The 20,087-nt window shown below is 42.7% G+C and overlaps 3 protein-coding genes across 7 annotated transcripts in view; 1 reads left to right on the plus strand and 2 right to left on the minus strand.

The window, feature by feature from the left end:
* The window catches only part of LOC142767241 (DNA topoisomerase 2-alpha-like), a 30,637-nt gene extending 29,328 nt beyond the window's left edge, over positions 1 to 1,309 (minus strand). Inside the window, exon 1 of the mRNA XM_075868519.1 lies at positions 494 to 1,309. Within this exon, the coding sequence (XP_075724634.1) occupies positions 494 to 1,105 (612 nt within the window). The 5' untranslated portion in view covers positions 1,106 to 1,309. The remainder of the gene's footprint in view (positions 1 to 493) is intronic.
* A 449-nt stretch (positions 1,310 to 1,758) lies between these two features.
* Pop4 (ribonuclease P/MRP subunit POP4) lies at positions 1,759 to 2,624 on the plus strand. Its single transcript, XM_075868524.1, has one exon. It carries the CDS (start codon positions 1,909 to 1,911, stop codon positions 2,575 to 2,577), a length of 669 nt encoding a protein of 222 aa, XP_075724639.1. The 5' UTR covers positions 1,759 to 1,908; the 3' UTR covers positions 2,578 to 2,624.
* Positions 2,625 to 8,991: 6,367 nt separating this feature from the next.
* Positions 8,992 to 20,087, minus strand: part of MICAL-like (protein) — a 63,164-nt gene continuing 52,068 nt past the window's right edge. For 4 of the 5 annotated variants that reach the window (XM_075868530.1, XM_075868531.1, XM_075868532.1 and 1 more), the window contains exons 6-11: positions 17,118 to 17,292; positions 14,346 to 14,448; positions 12,671 to 12,744; positions 11,377 to 11,491; positions 10,616 to 10,665; positions 8,992 to 9,518 (exon numbers count right to left, since the gene is read on the minus strand). In XM_075868530.1, the coding sequence (XP_075724645.1) occupies positions 9,343 to 9,518; positions 10,616 to 10,665; positions 11,377 to 11,491; positions 12,671 to 12,744; positions 14,346 to 14,448; positions 17,118 to 17,292 (693 nt within the window). In that variant the 3' untranslated portion in view covers positions 8,992 to 9,342. The remainder of the gene's footprint in view (positions 9,519 to 10,615; positions 10,666 to 11,376; positions 11,492 to 12,670; positions 12,745 to 14,345; positions 14,449 to 17,117; positions 17,293 to 20,087) is intronic. The other variant, XM_075868533.1, reaches the window with a different exon arrangement.

Below are 20,087 nucleotides of genomic sequence, written 5' to 3' on the forward strand. Positions count from 1 at the left end.
AATACGGGAGTTATTACCTCTGTATCCAGAAACGCTGTTTGACTTCAACTTGACTGGCCACCGACTTCAATGCAGCACAAACGCGTTTCGAACGCGCTGTCTTTAGGCGGTGCCAAGGCAGCGCAAACGCACAGACGCGTTTCAAACGCGCTGCATTGAAGGCGGTTTCAAGACAAGTTCAAGTCAAGGAGCGTTTATGAATAGGGGGTTAGAATGCCCGGTTAATTTTTTTTTTAATTGGTTATGGTCTTACGTTCACATCATAACGTTTAGCTTGATCATGCAACTTTATATGCCGGCGTAACACGGTCACTTTAGATCACGATCACGCACGATCGCGCATTGATCTCGATCGAATGGCTCGATCGTGATTGGCTTCAAGTCATGCTTTAGAAGGGAGTCAATCACTGCTTTCGAGATGTTTCATTCCCGGTCAGCGCCCCAGCAATGCACCGCGCGACACCGTCATTACAGAAGAATGTCTCGTTCTCACCTGCTTGAAGAGCTTCTTTTCGCTACGCGAGTAGGTCTCCACGGTGAACTTGGTGCTGAATATGTTGCACAATTTGGCGCCGTAGCCGTTGCGGCCTCCGGTGACTTTTTTCTCTTCGTCGTTGTAGTTTGAGGAAGTTAGCAAGTGGCCGAAAATGAGCGTCGGAACGAACATCTTCTCCACCTTGTGCTCGACCACGGGGATCCCCTTGCCGTTGTTCCAGATCGAGATGCGGTTCTGTTCGGCGTCGATCTCGATCTTGATGCAGTCCATGTTCTTGTCGCGCTGCTTGTTGTCCGCCGCGTTGACCAGTATCTCGTCGAATATCTTGTACAGGCCGGGCACGAAAGTGATGCTGCGGTTCTTCATGCCGCCGTTTTCTTCGCCGTCGTAGACCCACATGTTCTGCGTCACGGGCTCGACAGAGCCGATGTAAGTGTCCGGCCGGAGCAGTATGTGCTCCAGTTGACTCTTTTTCTGATAGATGCGCTCCACGGAGAGCCTACCCTTGGCTCCTCCTTTGTTCCCGGCGCCGGCTTCGCCATTCTGCAGTCCGTCTCCGGCCTCCGCCGCCAAACCGTCCTCCAAGTCGTCCAGCCCGTCCGAAGACATGACGTCGCTCCCCGACGTCGTAGACGACGCCCGAAGCTGCGCTGCAGATGCGGAGACCAGGGAGGATAATCTAGCGGAAATGGTAGCGTTGACCGCTCGGGCTAGCCGCTGAATGTTGAAGCCCGCGCAGTCAGGCCTAACGCAACAGCCATTTACTTTTTTTTGGCGGCAATAATGAAGGACGGTTGCAAGCCCGCCACAAAAACAGGACCAACCGCAGTTTCGAATAAAGTTGTGAAAGCGCCAGCGACGCGCTCGTCGCAGCAAGCTCCTCGCATGGCGTCTGAGATTTTAATTCAAAGATTCATATTAAAAAAATGAAAAAATTTTTGCATAAATGTCAAATTTTGAAAGCTTATGACAATTTTAAAACAACATTTATGGTTTTTTCATAAAACTTATTTGCTTTTTGTTCACACTATTTAATACTTTTTTTTGCAATAGACCCAAAAATGAGGTTAAATAATGATGACATAGATTGCTTTTTTGATAAGTATTGATTTATTTTAAACGACCAAAGTTGCATTTGAAATGTATTTTAAATAAACGTTTTTAGTGGCCCTAGCAGCGATAACTTGAACCACTCCAACGCCTCCAATTCATAGCCTCCGAGACTAAAACGCGTTCTGTGCCCTCATAGAAACTCTATGCTTGCTCTGACATGCGCATTTGGAAACGAGCCGCGAGCAATGCGACGGTTGTGCTGTATCTGAGGAGACGGAGCACGTGTGCCGTATACCAAGCATCTGTGTTTAACGCGAGTGAAATGTGACGCACCGATTTAGGATCTAACCGCTACAACGATGGCAGACTCCACTGACGCAAGCGATGGTGCCGTGCAAAATGTCTACCTCACCACGAAGGAAATCAAGTACGACCCCCCGTTGCCCGCGCAAGCCGTGAATTACGTCCGCAAATTCATCGAGAGACATGCCGGCCAGCAGGCACGCGGCGAAATGGCCGATCTGGCCCGCTACACGGCGGTGCTCGAACCGGACATCGCGCGGAAAAAGAAAGGCGGCGACCGAAGGAGCAGGAGGAGCAAGCTGCTCACTTGCCGCGAGAAGCGTCAGTTGGGAATGTTCAACGTTCACAAGGACCACAAACTGTCGTACGCGTCGTTCGCGCCCATCCATCTGATGTGGAAGGACTACTTCCGCGGACTCGTTCGCGACCAAGTGACCGAGTATTCGCGGCTGCTCAAAGCCGAGTACACGGGCTGCTTTCTGACGGTCGCCGAGTCCCGATGTCCGTCGTACGTGGGTGCAAGGGGCTTCGTGGTGCAGGAGACCAAGAACGTGTTTCGCCTGCTCACCGAACGGAACGTGGTGCGAACGGTGCCCAAGGCCCACTCGGCGTTCGCTTTCGAGCTGGACGGCCGCATCTACAAGATCTACGGCAGCCACTTCCGCGTCCACAGCTTCGAGAGGATGAAGGCCAAGTTCAAGGCGCGCGGTGTTATCGGCCTCTGATCCTAACTTTATTTATCTACCGTGACTGCATAAAGTTTTGCTACTGATTACTGGTACTGCTGTCGTTCATCCCTGGGAATTGACAACTACTCGTTTGTGCCCCCCGAAATCAAGTGGCGCTTTTCGAATTTTCCGCTAGGGGAAGATTACTGGTGCTGCAGTTAAAGTCCCTGAAAAATAAACTTTAAAAATAAAGTTTATTTTTCAGGGACTTTAGCTGCAGTCGTTAAGTAGCTACCGTAGGCTTACAATATATGCGAGGATTTCTCTACAATAGCACATGTCACATTGAAGGGTTTTGTGCCTTCAATTTTGCTTTATCTACAGCCACTTAGATATTGAGAAAACATTGCTTGTTAAATTGTTTACAATGCATAATCACTCCAATCTGTAACACAATCTGCAGTCACTTAACAAAATCACAAAGCTATTCAAAGCTGGAAAGATAAGCTTGGCTAATCCATCATTGCTATGCTGACAATCCTCGTGCTTCCATTAAAATGACCTCAGTTCCCTCATGAAGCAAGCTGCTCACTTGCTGCGACAATAAAAGCATCAATAACGTTTACAATTTACTGTAGTGCTTTCATTCACATTATCCAAACGTTTCAAGTTCAGTCAGTGTTGACAGCAAGTGTTTTTTTTTTATCCAATTTAATTCCTTCTTACTCACTTATAAACCTTATGTGTTCCTTGGCGTCTTAAGTTGCATCATGCACCAGTACTTGCTCAACAGGCAGGTGTGTAGACGTGTGCAAACTTGTTCTGCAAGCTCTTCTATGACAGTTGTTTAGTAAAATATAGCAAAGTGTGCTCGATAAATAACTAGGTACCTTGCAGCTGTTCACACATCTGACCACAGAACATTTTGCTGAACATTTCGTAACTGGCACTATACTAGGAACATGAGAAAGAGGGGTGGAGAGAGACAGATTGTGGCCATCTGTCTCTTTCCTACCCTGTTTTTCATGCTCCTAGCATAGCGTCAGTTAAGAAATGTTCAGCAAACTAAGGCACCAACTTGCCCAAAAGCAAGTTCTTCTAGACCATAGTACAGTTACTGCACATTAAAGAGAACAGCAAGAGATGATGAAACATTCTTTATTGTGCACATTATTCATTCTCGTTAGGAAGGTCCACAGTTGCTAGCTCCACGTCCACAGCTTCGCAACAATAACAAGCACACAGCGCTGTTGGCCTTAGGCAGGCTTCTGGGCACTAGAGAGGATCACACATTTGATTGTGGTGAAGTTTACACACGACACCACAGGGTCTTTGAGCAGTCACAGTATGGCGACATGTTCTTTATTACAGCATACGAGGCATTGACACTCAACATCTAAAGGCACTTCAAACCAAAATTTAGTGAGATGTCCTTTGTCCTATTTGACCTTATTTTGAAGAAGTACAACAAGGTTTTCACAGTATATTGCATGTATGGCAAAAGAAAGCACCAATGGTAATGGACGAGTATTGCACGAAAGCTGGATCAGGATTGCAAAGAAAGTGAAACCGTTTAAAAGATTTTTGAAGAAATGATGGCAAAAAAGTATAAAACGGTCTCGTCACGCAACTTTGAGGCTAAAGTCAAGTGAGCTAAAGTTCCCAACATGGTCGTATACAAACTGTGCTTCCCTGCATGACAATGCCTAGTACTTTATATACCAGAAACTAAAGCAAGACTTACCAGCTGCACTGAAGTCTGACGAAACGTCGATTAAAAGACTGCACTTCATTCGTTAATCAATCATAACACAACCTGGAAGTTTACGACCTACACAAAGAAAGCTGACAAAACCTGTGAAATACCTTCACTTTCAACGCTAAGCCTCACACATAGAGTGGGAAAATGTTTTGATTTCCTCAGGTAACATATCCTCTTTCATTCTTATTCCTTTTTTTCAATAGAAAAATGAACACAATAAATACTCGTCACGATTCTGGCATTGTGGTAATGTCATTCGGGATCGCATCACTAGCTGCCTCCAGCATTGCGCAGGATATACTGCTGCAAAAAATTTGATCGATTTAGCTTCAGCAGTGCTGGTTACTGGCTATTTTTCGTATTAGAAGTCCAGTTTATGTGAAGCGCCACTTGTATATCTTAGATTAGAGCCAGTCCGGAACTTTTCACAGAGCCCAGGTGTGAAATCAGTCTATAGTTTTCTTTGATGCACATGCCATAGCTTTTCCATAGTCTGTAACACGGCAACAGATGGTGTACTGTTAGATGTGGAACATCTGGCCACATCAGTAGTGCTGGCATTAACCTTATGCACACAAAACAAACTCCGCCCCCTCACGAGAAAAAAAAAATCTGGACAGGGTTATCGCCATTACAGTGAAATAACTGGAAAAACACCCTACATGTAGTATGTTGATTTGACTACCACCCAGGCCAAGTCCTCGCATTGCCTACTTTTGTTTTTGTTTATGCACATTTATATATTGCAATTTACAATAACAAATATATCCCCTGTGCTTTATCTCACTCCATAGTTTTATTTGTACGATTGCAACGAACGCGTAATCTAGCTCTTTATAGTATTCACCTCTATAATGCAGTACTGACCTGAAAATCTTATAAACTAAAATTACACCAGCACTTGTTTGACTATTTATAATGCCACAGGTTCGGTCTCACCCTGCCACAGGCAAGTTGTCATCTTGTCAACATTACTTCTCATCTATATCATAATAATTACAGTGACTTTAACGAGCCCTACCCCTTTGTCAGTTTCATTATATACCGGTTTTCATTAAGGTCGAGTCAAACAGAAGCAACGAGCCCTCCAAATTCTTTTCCACAATTTATCCTTGAGCAAGGTACATACTTAAGCAATAAAAAACTAAGCAAAATAATTTACTGTGTGGAAACACAGGCATATGTCGTTAGGGTTAAGCTGGTAAATTGCATAAATTAGGCTCAGTTCTGCATGAATCGGCACTTTACAAATGTGGTGCGGCACGCCTTGGCATTGAACTGAAAGGCGCAAATAAATTATTTAACCACAGTTAGGCACTGAGCAAGCATATCAATGAGGTCAGTGAACAACATTGCACAACTGCGTGATTTGTAGAAAAATAAATGAATATATTGTAGCAAGATGAGCAAGCAATTGTGTTTAGCAAGAAAGTAAGTGCTGGAATGCAGTGCAACTGTAATAAATAGAAATGGTCGACAAACAAGAAGGTGCCAATACTGATTTTTTTAGTATCACACGAGTTATACTCTTCAGTGTTGTAGAACAAAGAAATTCAAAAAGGGTAAACATTTTTTCTAGGAGACGTAAAAAGTTGCAAGTACATTCGTGGTTGAGGGAAGGCAGTTGTCGATGCTGCGAATATGCCATGCAGTGTATCACATTTAGGCACAAAAAATAATAATCTAAAATAATAACAAGACTGCAGCAACCTACACAACTTTTGCAAACATTTCGAGTATTTTGTACAGCTACCAGTAAAAATATGACCTCCTATTGTAACAAGCTCCGGTGCTGTTTTGTGGACAAGAGACAAAAAAAAACAACTCTTTGTGCCATGTGGATCTTATTGGTATGCATCAATTATCATAAACATAATTGGAGAGGCTCTACACAGCTTTCAGCACTAAGAATGAAGCTTAATGATAACTGTAGGTATCCTAGAGAAATGTCTGTTCTGACGGACTTCACTGCTTAACTATTATGAAAGTACTTGAAATTCTGAAACATGTAGTACTCCCTAAGCTGTGTAACTGTTGTATTACCTATGTGTCATTCCCTAATCTTTCTCACTCTAATATTTATCTCGAAGATACTATTCCCTAAGGTTTCTAATTAATTGTAATCTTAAACTGGAACCTAAGCTTTCTAAATAACTGTTGTATTTTGCCTAGAATGTAGTATCCACAAAGCTCTATAATTATTGTAATCTTGATGTGGCACTCCCTAAGCTTTCTAATTGTTGCAATCTAGAATTCCCCAAGTTTTCCTAAAATGTAATGTTCATCTGGTGTGTAGCATTCCCTAAGCTTTCTATATTGCTACTGTAATTTTACCATGACCTTGGCATTCCCAAGGGTTTATAATTGTAATCTTCGTTTGGAATGTATTATTCCCTAAGCTGTCGCAGTGCCACCTTCATTCATACTTCGCAGACAATACTCTAGAGGCTATGCAAGTGTAGTGGTCGTAGAATTCTATCCACACGCAAGTAATTGTCATCTGTCACAAGTACCCCATACACTTGGACACAGCCTGCTGGCATAAGGTTACAAAAGATTAAATACTTGCGTTTCTTGCTAGAAGATCAAATGGTTCCTGCAACAGCTTTTGTAACAGAGCCAACCTTTTGAGACCAAGAGGGTCTTAAAGTGTTGGTACCATTTAAAAAACTGTGGCTAGAGTTATATCACAATCTAGAATTTCACTTAGGCAGACGGACCTCTGTCAAAATGTTTAAATTATCTTCCTTTGTACTTCCGATTTCCAAGATATGTTGTGTGTTGACAAGAGGTTCATATCTGCAAAGCCTTCCATGCAATAAATAGCCATCTAATTTTGGTACAAAATGGCATCATTGCACTACATAACTAGATAGACAACATTTCTTTTATGTGTGATTTATGACTTGTCATTGCCATTGCTAATGTAAGCAGAACGTAGAGTCTAGCTTTCATAGTGCGGTCTTCTGTCTATGAAATAAAGCAGTTTGGTCGATAAAGGATACATCTATGTACACAGATTAGAAGTTTGCTCACTGTTGCAGGAAGTAAATGCATAAACGTGAATCCCAGGACGCTGGTGCAGCGCGAGAAACATAACACAGAAGAAAACACGAACATGTAGACGTGTAGTCAGCCTCAAAAAGTTTAGGGACCATTATGCGAGACAAAACTTTGAATTTCCCAGCACTTCGTGCCTGGGTATTCAGTCGAACTGCACTGCATATGTTCGCGCATTGTAAAAAAGGCTGGAAACCAGAATTTAAGTCTGCCTGCCAAAGCAACGAGAATGTTCATATGGTATCTCTTCCCAAAATCTTTGAGGCCAACTGCACATGACACCAGCTTTGTTGTTCTCTGCTACACCCTCATCTCGCTTGTGATACCACAATATTACGAGATGACAGGTCAACAATCACACATTGCAATGGTACAACGGTTTCCAAGTTTTCTAGCAGGCATTTCTAGTGTAACCAGACAGCGTCAAGGCTAGGTACTGTCAGGTTGCAGAATTCGATGCAATCCAAAAACGGCACCCTTTGTGCCTACTTCTATTCTTGGCACTGGAACTGGAAGCAACTGTTGAATGTATTTTCACTTTGATGAAACGGACACTACGACACGAACTTGCCACTAACGCCCAGCAACTTCACTTCGCATCTATATTTTCACATGGCACAGTCATTTCTAGAGGTGCCACGTGCTGGAATACATGTCAACAATTACCAGTTTCAAAGGATGAAGTGTTCCAATTCACAGCAATATTTCATTGCCATTGATTTACGCATATCTTTTGCACAGGACAACTAAATGGGAATCGAGTGGGAAACATATCTAGATGACACAGGTGCCTCCTTTATTTGAACACATTGACCACCTTCATGACATCTTTTTATCAGTGGTGATAGCTACAGACATAATGCTGCAGTGTTTTGCTCCATCAGCAGGAAAAGCAAAAAAAACATTCAGCAGCTTATATTACTATACTTATGGAGGCTGAATATCTTGACAGACTCAGATTTTATTAGTCAGAAAAGCCCTTTTGTAAAAACAGCCACAACAAAATCACCAGGAAATTTTTCGACCAAGCACACTAGCTGTAATTTTTTATGTGTGCCACAACAAAATCACCAGGAAATTTTTCAATCAAGCACACTAGCTGTCATTCTTTATGCGAGTGCAGGCAGTGTAGAAGCTGCCACATGAGCCATGTTAGGAGGTCGCTTTTGGATAGAATATGCAGACTTCGTCTTAGCATGTGCCCTTGCTAGTCGCAAAGTCCTGCTGGGTGCATATGTGATGCAAGAGCAGTGTGTTAAACAAACTTAACACAAGGTTGCTTGCTTGAATTGTGGTAATTCACAATACTGAAATAAGGCAGACAGTCTTTTTAGATATGCACTCCACTGGTTATCCTGATATCCGCCTCTGATGCCATGATTAGTGGCTGAATCAGGCAAATATTCCAAAGACAAACTAAAACACTTGCAGAGAAATTTTTGATTTCAATACCAACATCAAGTGATCACCAAAGTGCTCTGAAATCACAGAGGGCAGGACTTGCATAGAAAGTTGCATAACAATTGCTTGCAAACAGGTCTTTATGAAGTTTCTAAGAAGTTTTCTGTACAATACAGACCTAGATGCTTTCACGAATCTTACACCTGTTGCTTCAAGGAAGCATCACCTGTGAGCCAGTCTTCAAGACCTACAATGAAATGGCCACTGGCAGTTGGAGACTCGGCGCCAATGGGAACTGCCAGGTTTGTGCCCAGTGACCACTTGAAAGCTACTCCCTTATTTGGCAAGAAGAGAAGATTGTCACTCCTGTGAGTTGTAACAGTTGAGAAACACATTTTTTACACATAATCACAATAGGTACTTACAATAAAGGCTTGGTCCTTGCAGCAAACAAAGGTCAACCACGACACACAGCTGCCCATAAATCATCACTGTTACGAACAATATGTACAACTTATCAAGAGCGACAGGTGCCAGCCAACATCTGCTGACATCAGCCAGTCCTAAGCTCGCTTCCAATACCTGATACGGCACTAAAGTCACTTGGACAGTACAAGTTTTTCCTTGAAGATCTTCTTCAGCGACTTGCGCTTCTCCTCATCTCCCATCTCGTCGCGCTTTTTCTCCGCTTTGTCCTTCTTCTTGTGCTTGTCCTTTTTCTTGTGCTTCTTCTCGGGTGTGGGTTCAGGTATGACCATCTTTTCTTTGATCTCACCTGAGAGACAAGAGCGACAGTGTAACGCCAGTGTGTTGGCTCATTTTGGCGACTCTACTTGGCCCTTTGTAGCCCAAAACTTTTGCCCATTTTCCGACCCTACCGGTCCGAAACTAGTATTTTGCCAATATCTGGGATCGCAAAGAAAAACGCGAACTGTGGGCGAGAACCTCACGAAATATTTATTTTTGCTCCTGAATTCTGCAGGCAACTAGGCAACTTCTTAAGTGATATTTGAGCAGCGTATGATACCACTCAAAGAATTCTCCTGGTTGTAGGCTTGGGTTGTTACTGCAAGTTTCGCAAAGAAACACAGGTGTTGTCCCCACCGGTTTCATTGCCATGTTCCTCACTCACTTCAGTCAAATCACTGTGATTGCTGTCTGGTGGAGGTTCTCTTCCTCCCTAAACCATCCTGGCTTTCGCTAAAACCGCCACCCATAAAACACACGCACTGAAAACATGGCCATTCTTCTCGGTGAACGGCGCACGAGTGAGTATGCTCTAGGCTCCGTGCTGAACATAGTGCTGCACCCTAGTGTAAAAAAAAAGTCAACGTCAACAAACTGAGCTCACTCATTCCTAAAGGGATTGCACTTCATGTATTTTAAATATGTGCGCGACTTGCTATGAGAAAACCGCGGAATTTAAGCCGTGAACACTCTTGTCAAGCGGTGCCCAACAGCGCACTGCTACGGCCGTGTTGCATTGTTGGGCGCTGTTCAATAACAGACCGCAAAGGGTTAATCAGTTCAAGACATACTGTTCATAAGAGCAAGTTTTGGGCGTGTTGGTAGACATATATAATCGGAAAACACACAGCACAAGAAATCCCAGAAAACAGGACGAACAATAGACAAAACACAAGGGCTGAACACAAATGCAACATAAATAAGGTCATCTTATCATGCCAACAATATCAAGAACGTGTGAAGATCAGCCTATGTTCACACTTAGCACATGACACACCTCTGTCCTTGTCCTTTTACTGCTCTCCTGTCTATTGCTGCAGTTTCGAAATTCTAGAAAAGCAACTGCAGTACACTCTTAGACGAGGGCTACTCTAGATATGCTGAGGCCCGCAATGTCCCACTTACTCTGCTTCTGTGCCATCTGCTCCTGTATGCTCCAGTCCTCCTGCATCACCCTGCAATGAGAAGGTGCACCAGCTTGAACTTCCCTGCCCTGACTGAATCCTCAAACAACTAGCAAAGCAGTGCACCGCAAGCATAGAGTTGAAAAAAAAGATTTTTTTAATAAGACTTTGTTAGGATACATTCCTAAACAACATAGAGTCAACTAGACTTGCTTCACTAGAGCTTCCCAACGATCAGCTCAGAAGGAAGAGGCCTACTTTGCAAGGGTAAGAGTATGACAGCTGCAACATCATTTTGTGGATGGCGGGCTCAGCAAAAGCCACTAAGTACACGCGAGCGAGAAACAAGGCTCCGTAAAAGCACCTTTACAACCCTGCAAATGCTTAGTCGCAAGTTCACAAATGCGACCTATAGCACAACCGTGTCTTAATTTTGATGCTGCAGCATTGCGCCACGCAAAGGTCAGCGAATTCACTCATGAGTTGGCTCACTGAGACTCGAATCAAGCCGCGAGATTCAGTCTCTGCGAGTCTAAGTCTGTGCAAGTCTAGATAAGAAAAAAATATATATATTGGCATGTCTAAGTTTGAGCTAGTTCGTTCAGAAGACTTTTAATGAGTCAGAGTATGAGTGAGCCTGAACGCAAAATATATTTTTTGAGTGAGCGTCACTGAGCTCCACATTTTTGCTGACCTATGATGCAGTTACAGACAGGCAAAGGCTGGCATAAGCGCAACTGCAACGACAAAAGATGTGCCCACCTTCGACGATCCATTTCTTGGCTGTCGACTATTTCATTGCGCGCCTCGACGACCTCGAGCAGCCGCTGGAGCAGTTCCTCCTCCCGCTTGGCGTCGTCTTCACACTTTTGGTTCACTGCAAGAAAAAGGGCAAACTTAGTGAATGGCCAAAACCCTCTCGCTTTCTTTCTTGGGTACCATTCATTCCCATGATCAGAAGTTGTCGAAATACAAGCACCAATATGTGAACATTTTCGAAATAAAAGCCCTCTTGTCAAAATATTGATGCAAGCGACATTCCCTGTTCAAATATTTTGTTAATCCCTTCAAGCCACCGTTTTCACCTGAACATTTGTCTTGTTTAGATTCATGTATCACATCTCAAAAGCGAGCAGCTTGCACTACAATAACTACTTTCGTGCTACCAACTAAAGGGGCCCTGACACCGATATTCAAAGTTGAGTTTACTCTGCCATACAAATCTCCTGAATCCAGGCAGTGCTTTGAGATAGTTTGAAGCTCAGTAAACATTTGACATTAGAATAGACTGTAGCAAGATGAACCTATTCAAACCCACACTACTAAGACATCAAGCTAGAGTTTCAATTCTGGCCACTTCACGAAACACTATGGCTAGCTGCAATGACATCATGCACCAAAAAATACAAAAATGGTCACTTTTGCATCACCAACAAATCCACATAGTGAAATGGTCATAACATCACATCTTACACAAGCATGTGTCGAGAAAATCATTATTGTATCATGACGTCAGAGCACAGTAGGAAGAAACACTAGTTTTTAAAATGCGTAATCAATTTTTCATGATGCACTCACGCTTACTGATACACTTTCTAGGCCCTCGAAGGCTTGCCTTTCCATTTGATAAAAAACAACAGAAATGAAAAGTTTTTATGTGTAACCCTTAATATTCCGGTGATGCCTTTATTCATGAAATGCAAGCTAGCAAAATGTATGCATTGTAACTGGCTCAGCCAAATCCGTGCGTAGTATGCACTGTCAAAAAGGCCAGGCCTTCAGGGCAGGTCCGTCAAAGCATGAACAACCAAAAAAGCGGTTTTGCAACGTTCACAGCAAAAAATAAGTCACCCCTTATGGCAAGTCGCAGACCTTCTGATACAGTCAATTTGGACTTCAACAAAACAAAGAAGCATACAAATAAATGTGCTTCTATTATTGTTCCTGTAGTTACACTTGAGGGTATAAGAAAGAAAAAATTATGAGCAGTGGTGGTACGTTTCAAATTACAATGTCGGTTCATTGGTACGACAAGCGAAAACAGTAAAGCACTTACAGGGCTTTGTCATAATGCAGCGTATCTGGTACTCGAGCTCAACTTGTTCCTCTTCAAGCCTCTGGGAGCGTTTTCTGCAACATTACAGAAAGCAGAGTATTACAATCAAGGGCAAAGCCTATTCCTGTAAATCGGAATCACTATTCGTAAAGCATCAACTTGTGCTTCTGATTTATCCTCTTCTTGAACAATATACACGTTCTAGCTGCTGGCAGCAGCCCACAAAACACAATGCTTTCAGAAAATTCCTTTAAAATGCACTTGTGTCATGCCACCAGCTGATATGCTGGGTTGACACACCGCGACTATGAATTTTATTTTATTTTACTTACAGGATTTCTGCTGGCTTCAAAGTGAAGCCATAAGCAGGAGTGGGTAACATATAAGTATAGATATAGCACGCTGAACATTTTCACAATATATTACGCACAGATAATGTCGCGGACACACAGGTTTTAACGCGGTAAAAAGAAAAATATACAGTGCATTACATGCAATTGCGCATAGCATATTACCTATATAAGTGCGTACTAACATCACTTGTGTACTAACAACGCAACGTCACAAAACAAAGAGTACAAATATGGCAGGAAGACATGCTATAAGTTTTTTAGCTCCGATAAGAGCCTAACACACGCTCGGCATATCACGACAAAAGCCCTGTATGTCTCGTGCATGTGGCCTTACATAAAAACCCGGCGCAACAGAACCTAAACAAAAAGATGATCTGACATCTTTCGAAACTAAAGCCAGACTGAAGCAAATGCAAGCATGACTGTGTGTACATATGATGATAATTCAAGCAAATAAATGAGTACAGTCAAAGAATAATTTGTGAAAGTTGTGCATCGACATAAAGTGCATTGTAATATAGCCACGCCACATGGCTTTCGCCGTCTACTAATCTTAGGCATACACATATGGGATCCCGTGAATTTTTGTATTTGGAAAACCAGCACCAAAGTGATAAAACTAACGAAATGAATGCATACAAAAAACAAAAGTAGAGAGTTGGTACGAAAACCCTGTAGATGATTTTGCACACAGATGTTTTGCACCTGTGCTTCGACTGTGTACGGCGCCCGGACGGATTGGAGCCATATCGACATTATGAGATCTTAAAGGGACACTAAAGAGAAACAATGAGTAGTCTTAGATTGATAACTACACTCCGAGAACTCCAATGTCATAAGTTTCACTATCATAAGTTTATTATTAGCAAAGAAAATCAAGGTTGAAGTTTCATTTTTACATTTCTCACTGTAATCTCGGCATGTGACATAAGAAATTCCACAATGCATTTTTCGTATTGTATTCTCATGGCAATGACTTGATGAAATTTCCTGAAACTTTGTATGCTAAGTCTATGGCACCCACATACTACAATGTACTTCAATTTTATTGATTTTGAGGTATGTAGAACCCAGTAAACACCTTCAAAATTTATGATGTCACAGTGTCTGGTGCGGGGATTTCAAGGTGGCATCTCAATCCACGGTTTCTTTTCGTATGTTCCCCTGCTTACCAAGTGTCATGTTGCAGTAAGAGTGGTGTTTCCGGAATTGTGAAATTGTCCTTTACTAATACGCGAAAAAGCTTTTTGGTCTTTGTGTTCGTTTAAGGAGCTTCGCTTTAAAAAAAAAGAACAGTTGAGAAAACTTCGTTCGGGGCTTACATGTACATGAGTTCTGCCTGCCGCCTGAATAGGTTGTTCTTCTCATTGACGAGCTCAAAAAGATGCATGATCATCTCCTCCTCTTCAATTGTTGGCTCAGCATCTGCATCAGGTGAGAAAATAGGTGCTCCTTTGAAAGGAGAAAAATTGTAATCCACCTGTTTTGTAGGATGAAGGAGACCGAAACAGAGAAAGTCTTTTAGTCCATAAGAAGTTCTTCTCGGAATCAGATTTGAACCATGGACCAACACCTTTCTGGCACAGTTGTTCCACGATCTCACCTAACCATGAGTCTAGCAGACAGCAGAACGAAGGCAAGTTAGCTGACATCTTTAAGAAGGCAAAGTGGAAATAGTAAATCAACTCTCTCAAGACTTACAAGAAGACTGTGATTGGGCATAAACACTGCACCTGCATGCCCTTCTTATCTCAAAATTGGCCCAGGTTTGTATCACACTATGTTTTGCACATTCAAATCTTGGACCAGGCCAATCTTTTTCTACTAAAAAGTTTCCTTTCTGAGCAATAGTTATTTATTTATTTATTTATTTATCATAGCTTCATGCACAAACAAGCAGATGTCAGTTTTCCAAATTGCAACCCTTCCCTATACTTTCCTGCACTTCGTCGGCTTCCAGAGAACTGATCTACCTAATTCAAAAATATTTCCTTTTAACATTGCTCTAAAATACGTCATGGAGTCATACAAACAAAAAACAAGAGTAAACAACAGCAAGCTCTCACACATTGCAGCCATTGCCATTCTCACAAGCAGGGTGTGTGCAATGAGCAGCCATCTTAACCTTACCTCACCCAACCCAACTCTGCACCCAGCATTCAAGTGTTTGCACAATTTACATGTTGAAAAAGAACCCGTTATGCCGCACTCTTTCTTCACCAATGACCGCACAATGACGAAATTCACCAGAAAATGTGATTTTGAAAATGAGAATGCACTGGGGAAGAATAAGCGAAAGGAAAGAGCATCTACTTGCAACTAACGTGATTTTTAATAGGAGTGCCAGATGGTGCAAAATGCAGCTCAATATAGACAAAAATGATGATTTCGCAAAATTTGTGAATTTTTCTGGTAAAGTTTAACAGCTTGAGAGGTCTAAAAATATTTTTTTCCTTAAAATATACCCTTCTGTGAAATAAGTATTCACTACTCAGATATTCACAGAAAGTGCAGCATTGCAATAAAAAAAGTACAAACATAACACATTAACGTTTAATTTTTGGAGGCATAAGTGCCAGAAAAAATGCACTAATATTACTGAGCTTCAAACACCTTACACAAGAATCCTTACTTAACATGTAGACCGAACTTGGTATAGAAAGAAGGAGCGTTTTTTTTTTAACAATTTTTTCTACAAGCAACACGTAACTGACATTCCGGGAAGTTCAGAAGGCAGCAACAAGCCAAGAATTTTTTCTCTAGAAAATATTCTACTGTTTCACTGTTTTCAATGCAGTAAATCAGCACCCTTTTTTTCAAATACATTTGAGAAGGTCGCCAAAATGGCCAAGACGTTTGGCATCCAACTACGAGTCTCTCTTTTCCATTTGACAGCGTTCTCCATTCTGCTCCTGACGTCATTCTGCAGAAAGCACCAATTGGTGTAAGATTGTGTCAATATGCTGTTGAAGGGGCAGTATTGCCCACTTCTGATGTTGTACCCGAGTGTAGTCAAACACATCATAAAATGCTACCATACCCTCCTCTTCCCACAGTGTCAACTGTGCACCATTACAAGGGTAAGATAACTCTCATACTTTGCAAGGCATTTCTTATTAAAGGAAGACTAGTGGCAAGAAATTGTTTTGTCAATTGACAAAAACTAGGAAGCCCAAATGAACTTCACCATCATGAAGAACTTGTAGCTGGGTTAGTTGAAGGTAACATGTCTTGGCAAAAGCTAAACAGCATAGAAAACCATGAACACAAACACTCAAGGCTTCTCTTCCCTTCACACAGTGCTTTCATCTATGAATGTTTTATTAAAGCTCGTACATTTTCACCACAAAAACAAAACAAAACAAAAGACGTGTGGTAGCTATTATATTGTAAGCCCTTCGATAGGTTGCTTGGAAACAGTTATTTTTGTCTGAGCATATGCGAAACAAGGGTAAAAGAATGTGCACATTGTAGTACTATACCAGCAAGCAACCATGTTACAAGCACCAAAAGCCAGTGAATGCCCTTTACAATAGAATGGAGAGAAAAAGATTTTGCCAAAGATAGAAAGCAGGGCAGTTACCGGCCCGGCGGTTTAAATCTGCAGCAGAGCGTTATGTTGCAGAGCAAGATGCAGTCTGGCAACCGCTAGTTCCAATGACAATACACTTAATGACTTCCATTCAGGGTGCAGTGATTGTTGCAATAGTCCTAGCTTTTGTTCACACTGTTGCGATTACATATATAAGCTCTTCAAAACAATTATCATTGCAATTTTGTTCCATCTCACGAACAGTAGATGTATTGAAAACCTTACGCACTAGAACTTGGTTTTAATTGCACTTTTCAATGTGAGGTCCTTACTGTCATAAATGACCATAGATTTTAGCAATGATGCACATGAAATGAATGTTACACGGCAAATCTGCACTTCTCTCTATTGTCGCGTGCCTCTTGCTTTTTTGCAGCATCTTGAAGCCAGGCGAGCATTTTCAGTAAAATCCATCAATTGCCAAGACCAGCATGTTACCCCCCCCCAGCTTTGTCAGTGAGAGAAAAGATGAGCATGGAGCAAAAAGCTGTAGCCCGCAAACCTGAAGCAATGGCACCAGCGGTGGCAGTGGGAGGAACAAGTCCACCTTTCGAGTACTTGCCGTTGCGGTCGCGTATTTGCATCTCAATCTCGCGACCTTGCCTCTCCAGTTCCTCCTGCTTGGTGGCGATCTCCTCCATCTCCGCTTGAATCTCCTTTAATGGAATCCGCTTGATCTGTGATCAGTTATTGTAATCAACGTAGTGAGCCGAGTTTATAATCAACATAGTTTCTGTGGACTTTATGACCACAACGACACTTGTAGAGTGCCTAAGATTCTTCCACATACAATTAGTCAATGAAATGACCTGCTCAATAACGTGCACATTGATGACCATATGGCATTTAGAAATAAAATATTAACCATCTAGGATAGTTCCTGCTTCCCATATGATCACATATTCATGTTTATACATTTAATTCACAATCGTATCACGTAGGCTACCTCAAATTTATGCAATGTGTACTAAGTATTTTATTTATTGAATGTGACACCAGAGTTATATCATGTCTACCACATTTTGTCATTATATATTCAGTGGTTCTTTAATGTGTGCTCTTTGTTTTTGTGTTATAAAAATTATTTTGTAGTAAAAAAAATTAAACCCATCCCATAATAATTACATGCGGAGCCCACAAAGTATTTGTTAATAAATATTACAGAAAACCTGCTCGAGTTGTGAGCAAAGCATGGCAGACGTTCCGACGTAATGGCACCACAAGCATGTTTATATGCCTCCATTATACCTAAAGAAGACCTTTGGGGGGGTTTTAAACCCCTTCCCCATTCATTTTTTTTTACCTTTTGTACAGAATGTTTCACATAAATAGAATCAAATGTTTGAAATAATTGTTTAACCACAACTGAATGAAACCAATGCATACATTTGCTGTCCTGTGGCATTCGTTAATATCTTATCAATCAACTAAAACCAGCTATGTGATATTCGTATACCCATTAGGACCAACTGCATTTCGTTAAGTTGTAGAAAGCCTTTTAAAGTTACTGATTTGGCTTTTTGCGGCAGTGCACTAGCAGCGAGGCCATAATTTTAAGCCCGCAAAATATAAAATACCACCACGTGACTGCCCTTGTGCACAACTAAACTGAAGAATTTAAACTTCACTAAAGCTACAGTCCCTTAAAATATAAAGTACCGACACTTTCCTTCCCTCCAGCGCTTTTTTCTTATATATCCTCTCCCTACAGGCTGAGCCTCCTCTCTCGATTGGCCACCTTTCCTCTGTACCCTTTCCTAACCGAGTCGTCACGCCCTTCTTTCCCACCTGTCCCTGTGATTGCGACGGCAAAAAATGAAAACACAAAGAAAAAAATGCTTCGCATGTATTTAACGCGCAACGGGAGAGGAGGGTACGCGGCGCGGCAGCTTGGTAAAAAAAAAAAAGGATACTTTCCAGCGCGGCAGCTTGGTAAAAAAAAAAAGAGGATACTTTCCAAAAAAAAAAAAAGACATTCAAGGACTTCAATTAAACCTATAATTGCAGCACTTTCAAACGTGCTTCCAGCGAAACAACGAGTGTTCGGAGCGTGAAGAAATGAGCAGCCACAGCTCTAGGCATCGTTTTCCCACTGCGTGAGCATTTTCAAATGCCGCACATGGCAGCGTGGGGCCGTCGTCCCCGATATGCGATGAGGTGACAATCCCCTCGACCCCCCTCCCCTTTCCCAAGATCTCATGCAGCATCAGCTGCATAAGTGACCCCTGATAGTTTGCACTGACTGACGTCACAGCTCATAGGCATGCGCAGAATTCTCCGTCAAAAAAAAAGGGGGGGGGGTGAATGTTCGTCGCAGCCTTCCTCCACGAGTCGCATCGTTCCCCATCCCTACTTGGGCTGGCTTCGCTTCCTTGCCTCCCCCCCCCCCCCCCCCTGCACCGTGCACACGCCTTTGTGCCAGCTCACTGAAATACCGCTTAAACTCTTTCTCGAATGCGCCGAGCAAGAGACGGTGACATCATATTGATGCCGATGCCACATCGTGTTCCTTTGTGTTCCCCCCTTGGCGCGGCTGGCGACCAGAATGCGGCGAGAGCATAAAAAACTCCCAAGCATTTCCCCGAGGGTGAACATGGGTAAGTGCGAACACGCGGGGTGACGCTATGAGGGGTATTTATTAATTCGCACTATTATATGTATTAATCACACTATGGTGCCTTTATGGTGTAATGGTTCCTGGGAATCGCAATTTGATCACACGGGGGAGTTTACGTTAACTCACTGGCGAATGCCAACGGATTTTAACTTTACTCCCCCTCACGACCCGCTCTCGACGGGAGATTGAGAGAGAAGGCGGGCGCGCGAGTGAGAGGGGTGCGTGCGCAGCTGCAGCGAGCGAGGAGAGCGGAGGAGCGAGCGAAGGAGGAGGGAGACTATCAGCGTCGCGTCCGTGGCTTATTCGGTAGAGCGTCGCGCTGCGGCCAGCCAAGTCCTCTTTCTTTTAAAAATAGAGAGAAGACTGCGGACGCCGCCGACGGCGGTGGATGGTTTGGGGTCGCTTATAAAGTGTATTCACACTTAAAAGCTAGCGAGGGCCGAACGGCCATGTGCACTCCCCTGCACTGACACTACAGTGCACTATATACTAACCCTCTCTAACGGGATAAATTGTCACGGCTGCCGCTATCTTGAGGTACCCATTACGGTATCATACCCTAACTACAGTGTACTACTCTACCCTAACTAACAGAGGAGGAAACAAACTTCATCCGTGCTTACACCGCGCGCGCTGATGTTGCAGCCGCGTATCTTACAGGCTGTGTAAACACCGTACTTTTCTTTACCCCGTCTTCAGTGTGCATCACATCGCCGAAATTTCGACTAGAACGTGTAGGTCAGAGCCAAAATTATCTTTAGAGACCAGATTCGTCGTGACATGAAGTCCTATTTCAAGTAATTGACCATAACATTCCTTATATACTAAGCAACTGAATGTGGCGTTTGAATCTGT

The sequence above is a fragment of the Rhipicephalus microplus genome, chromosome 7, assembly GCF_043290135.1.
Source record: "Rhipicephalus microplus isolate Deutch F79 chromosome 7, USDA_Rmic, whole genome shotgun sequence".
Taxonomy (NCBI): domain Eukaryota; kingdom Metazoa; phylum Arthropoda; class Arachnida; order Ixodida; family Ixodidae; genus Rhipicephalus; species Rhipicephalus microplus.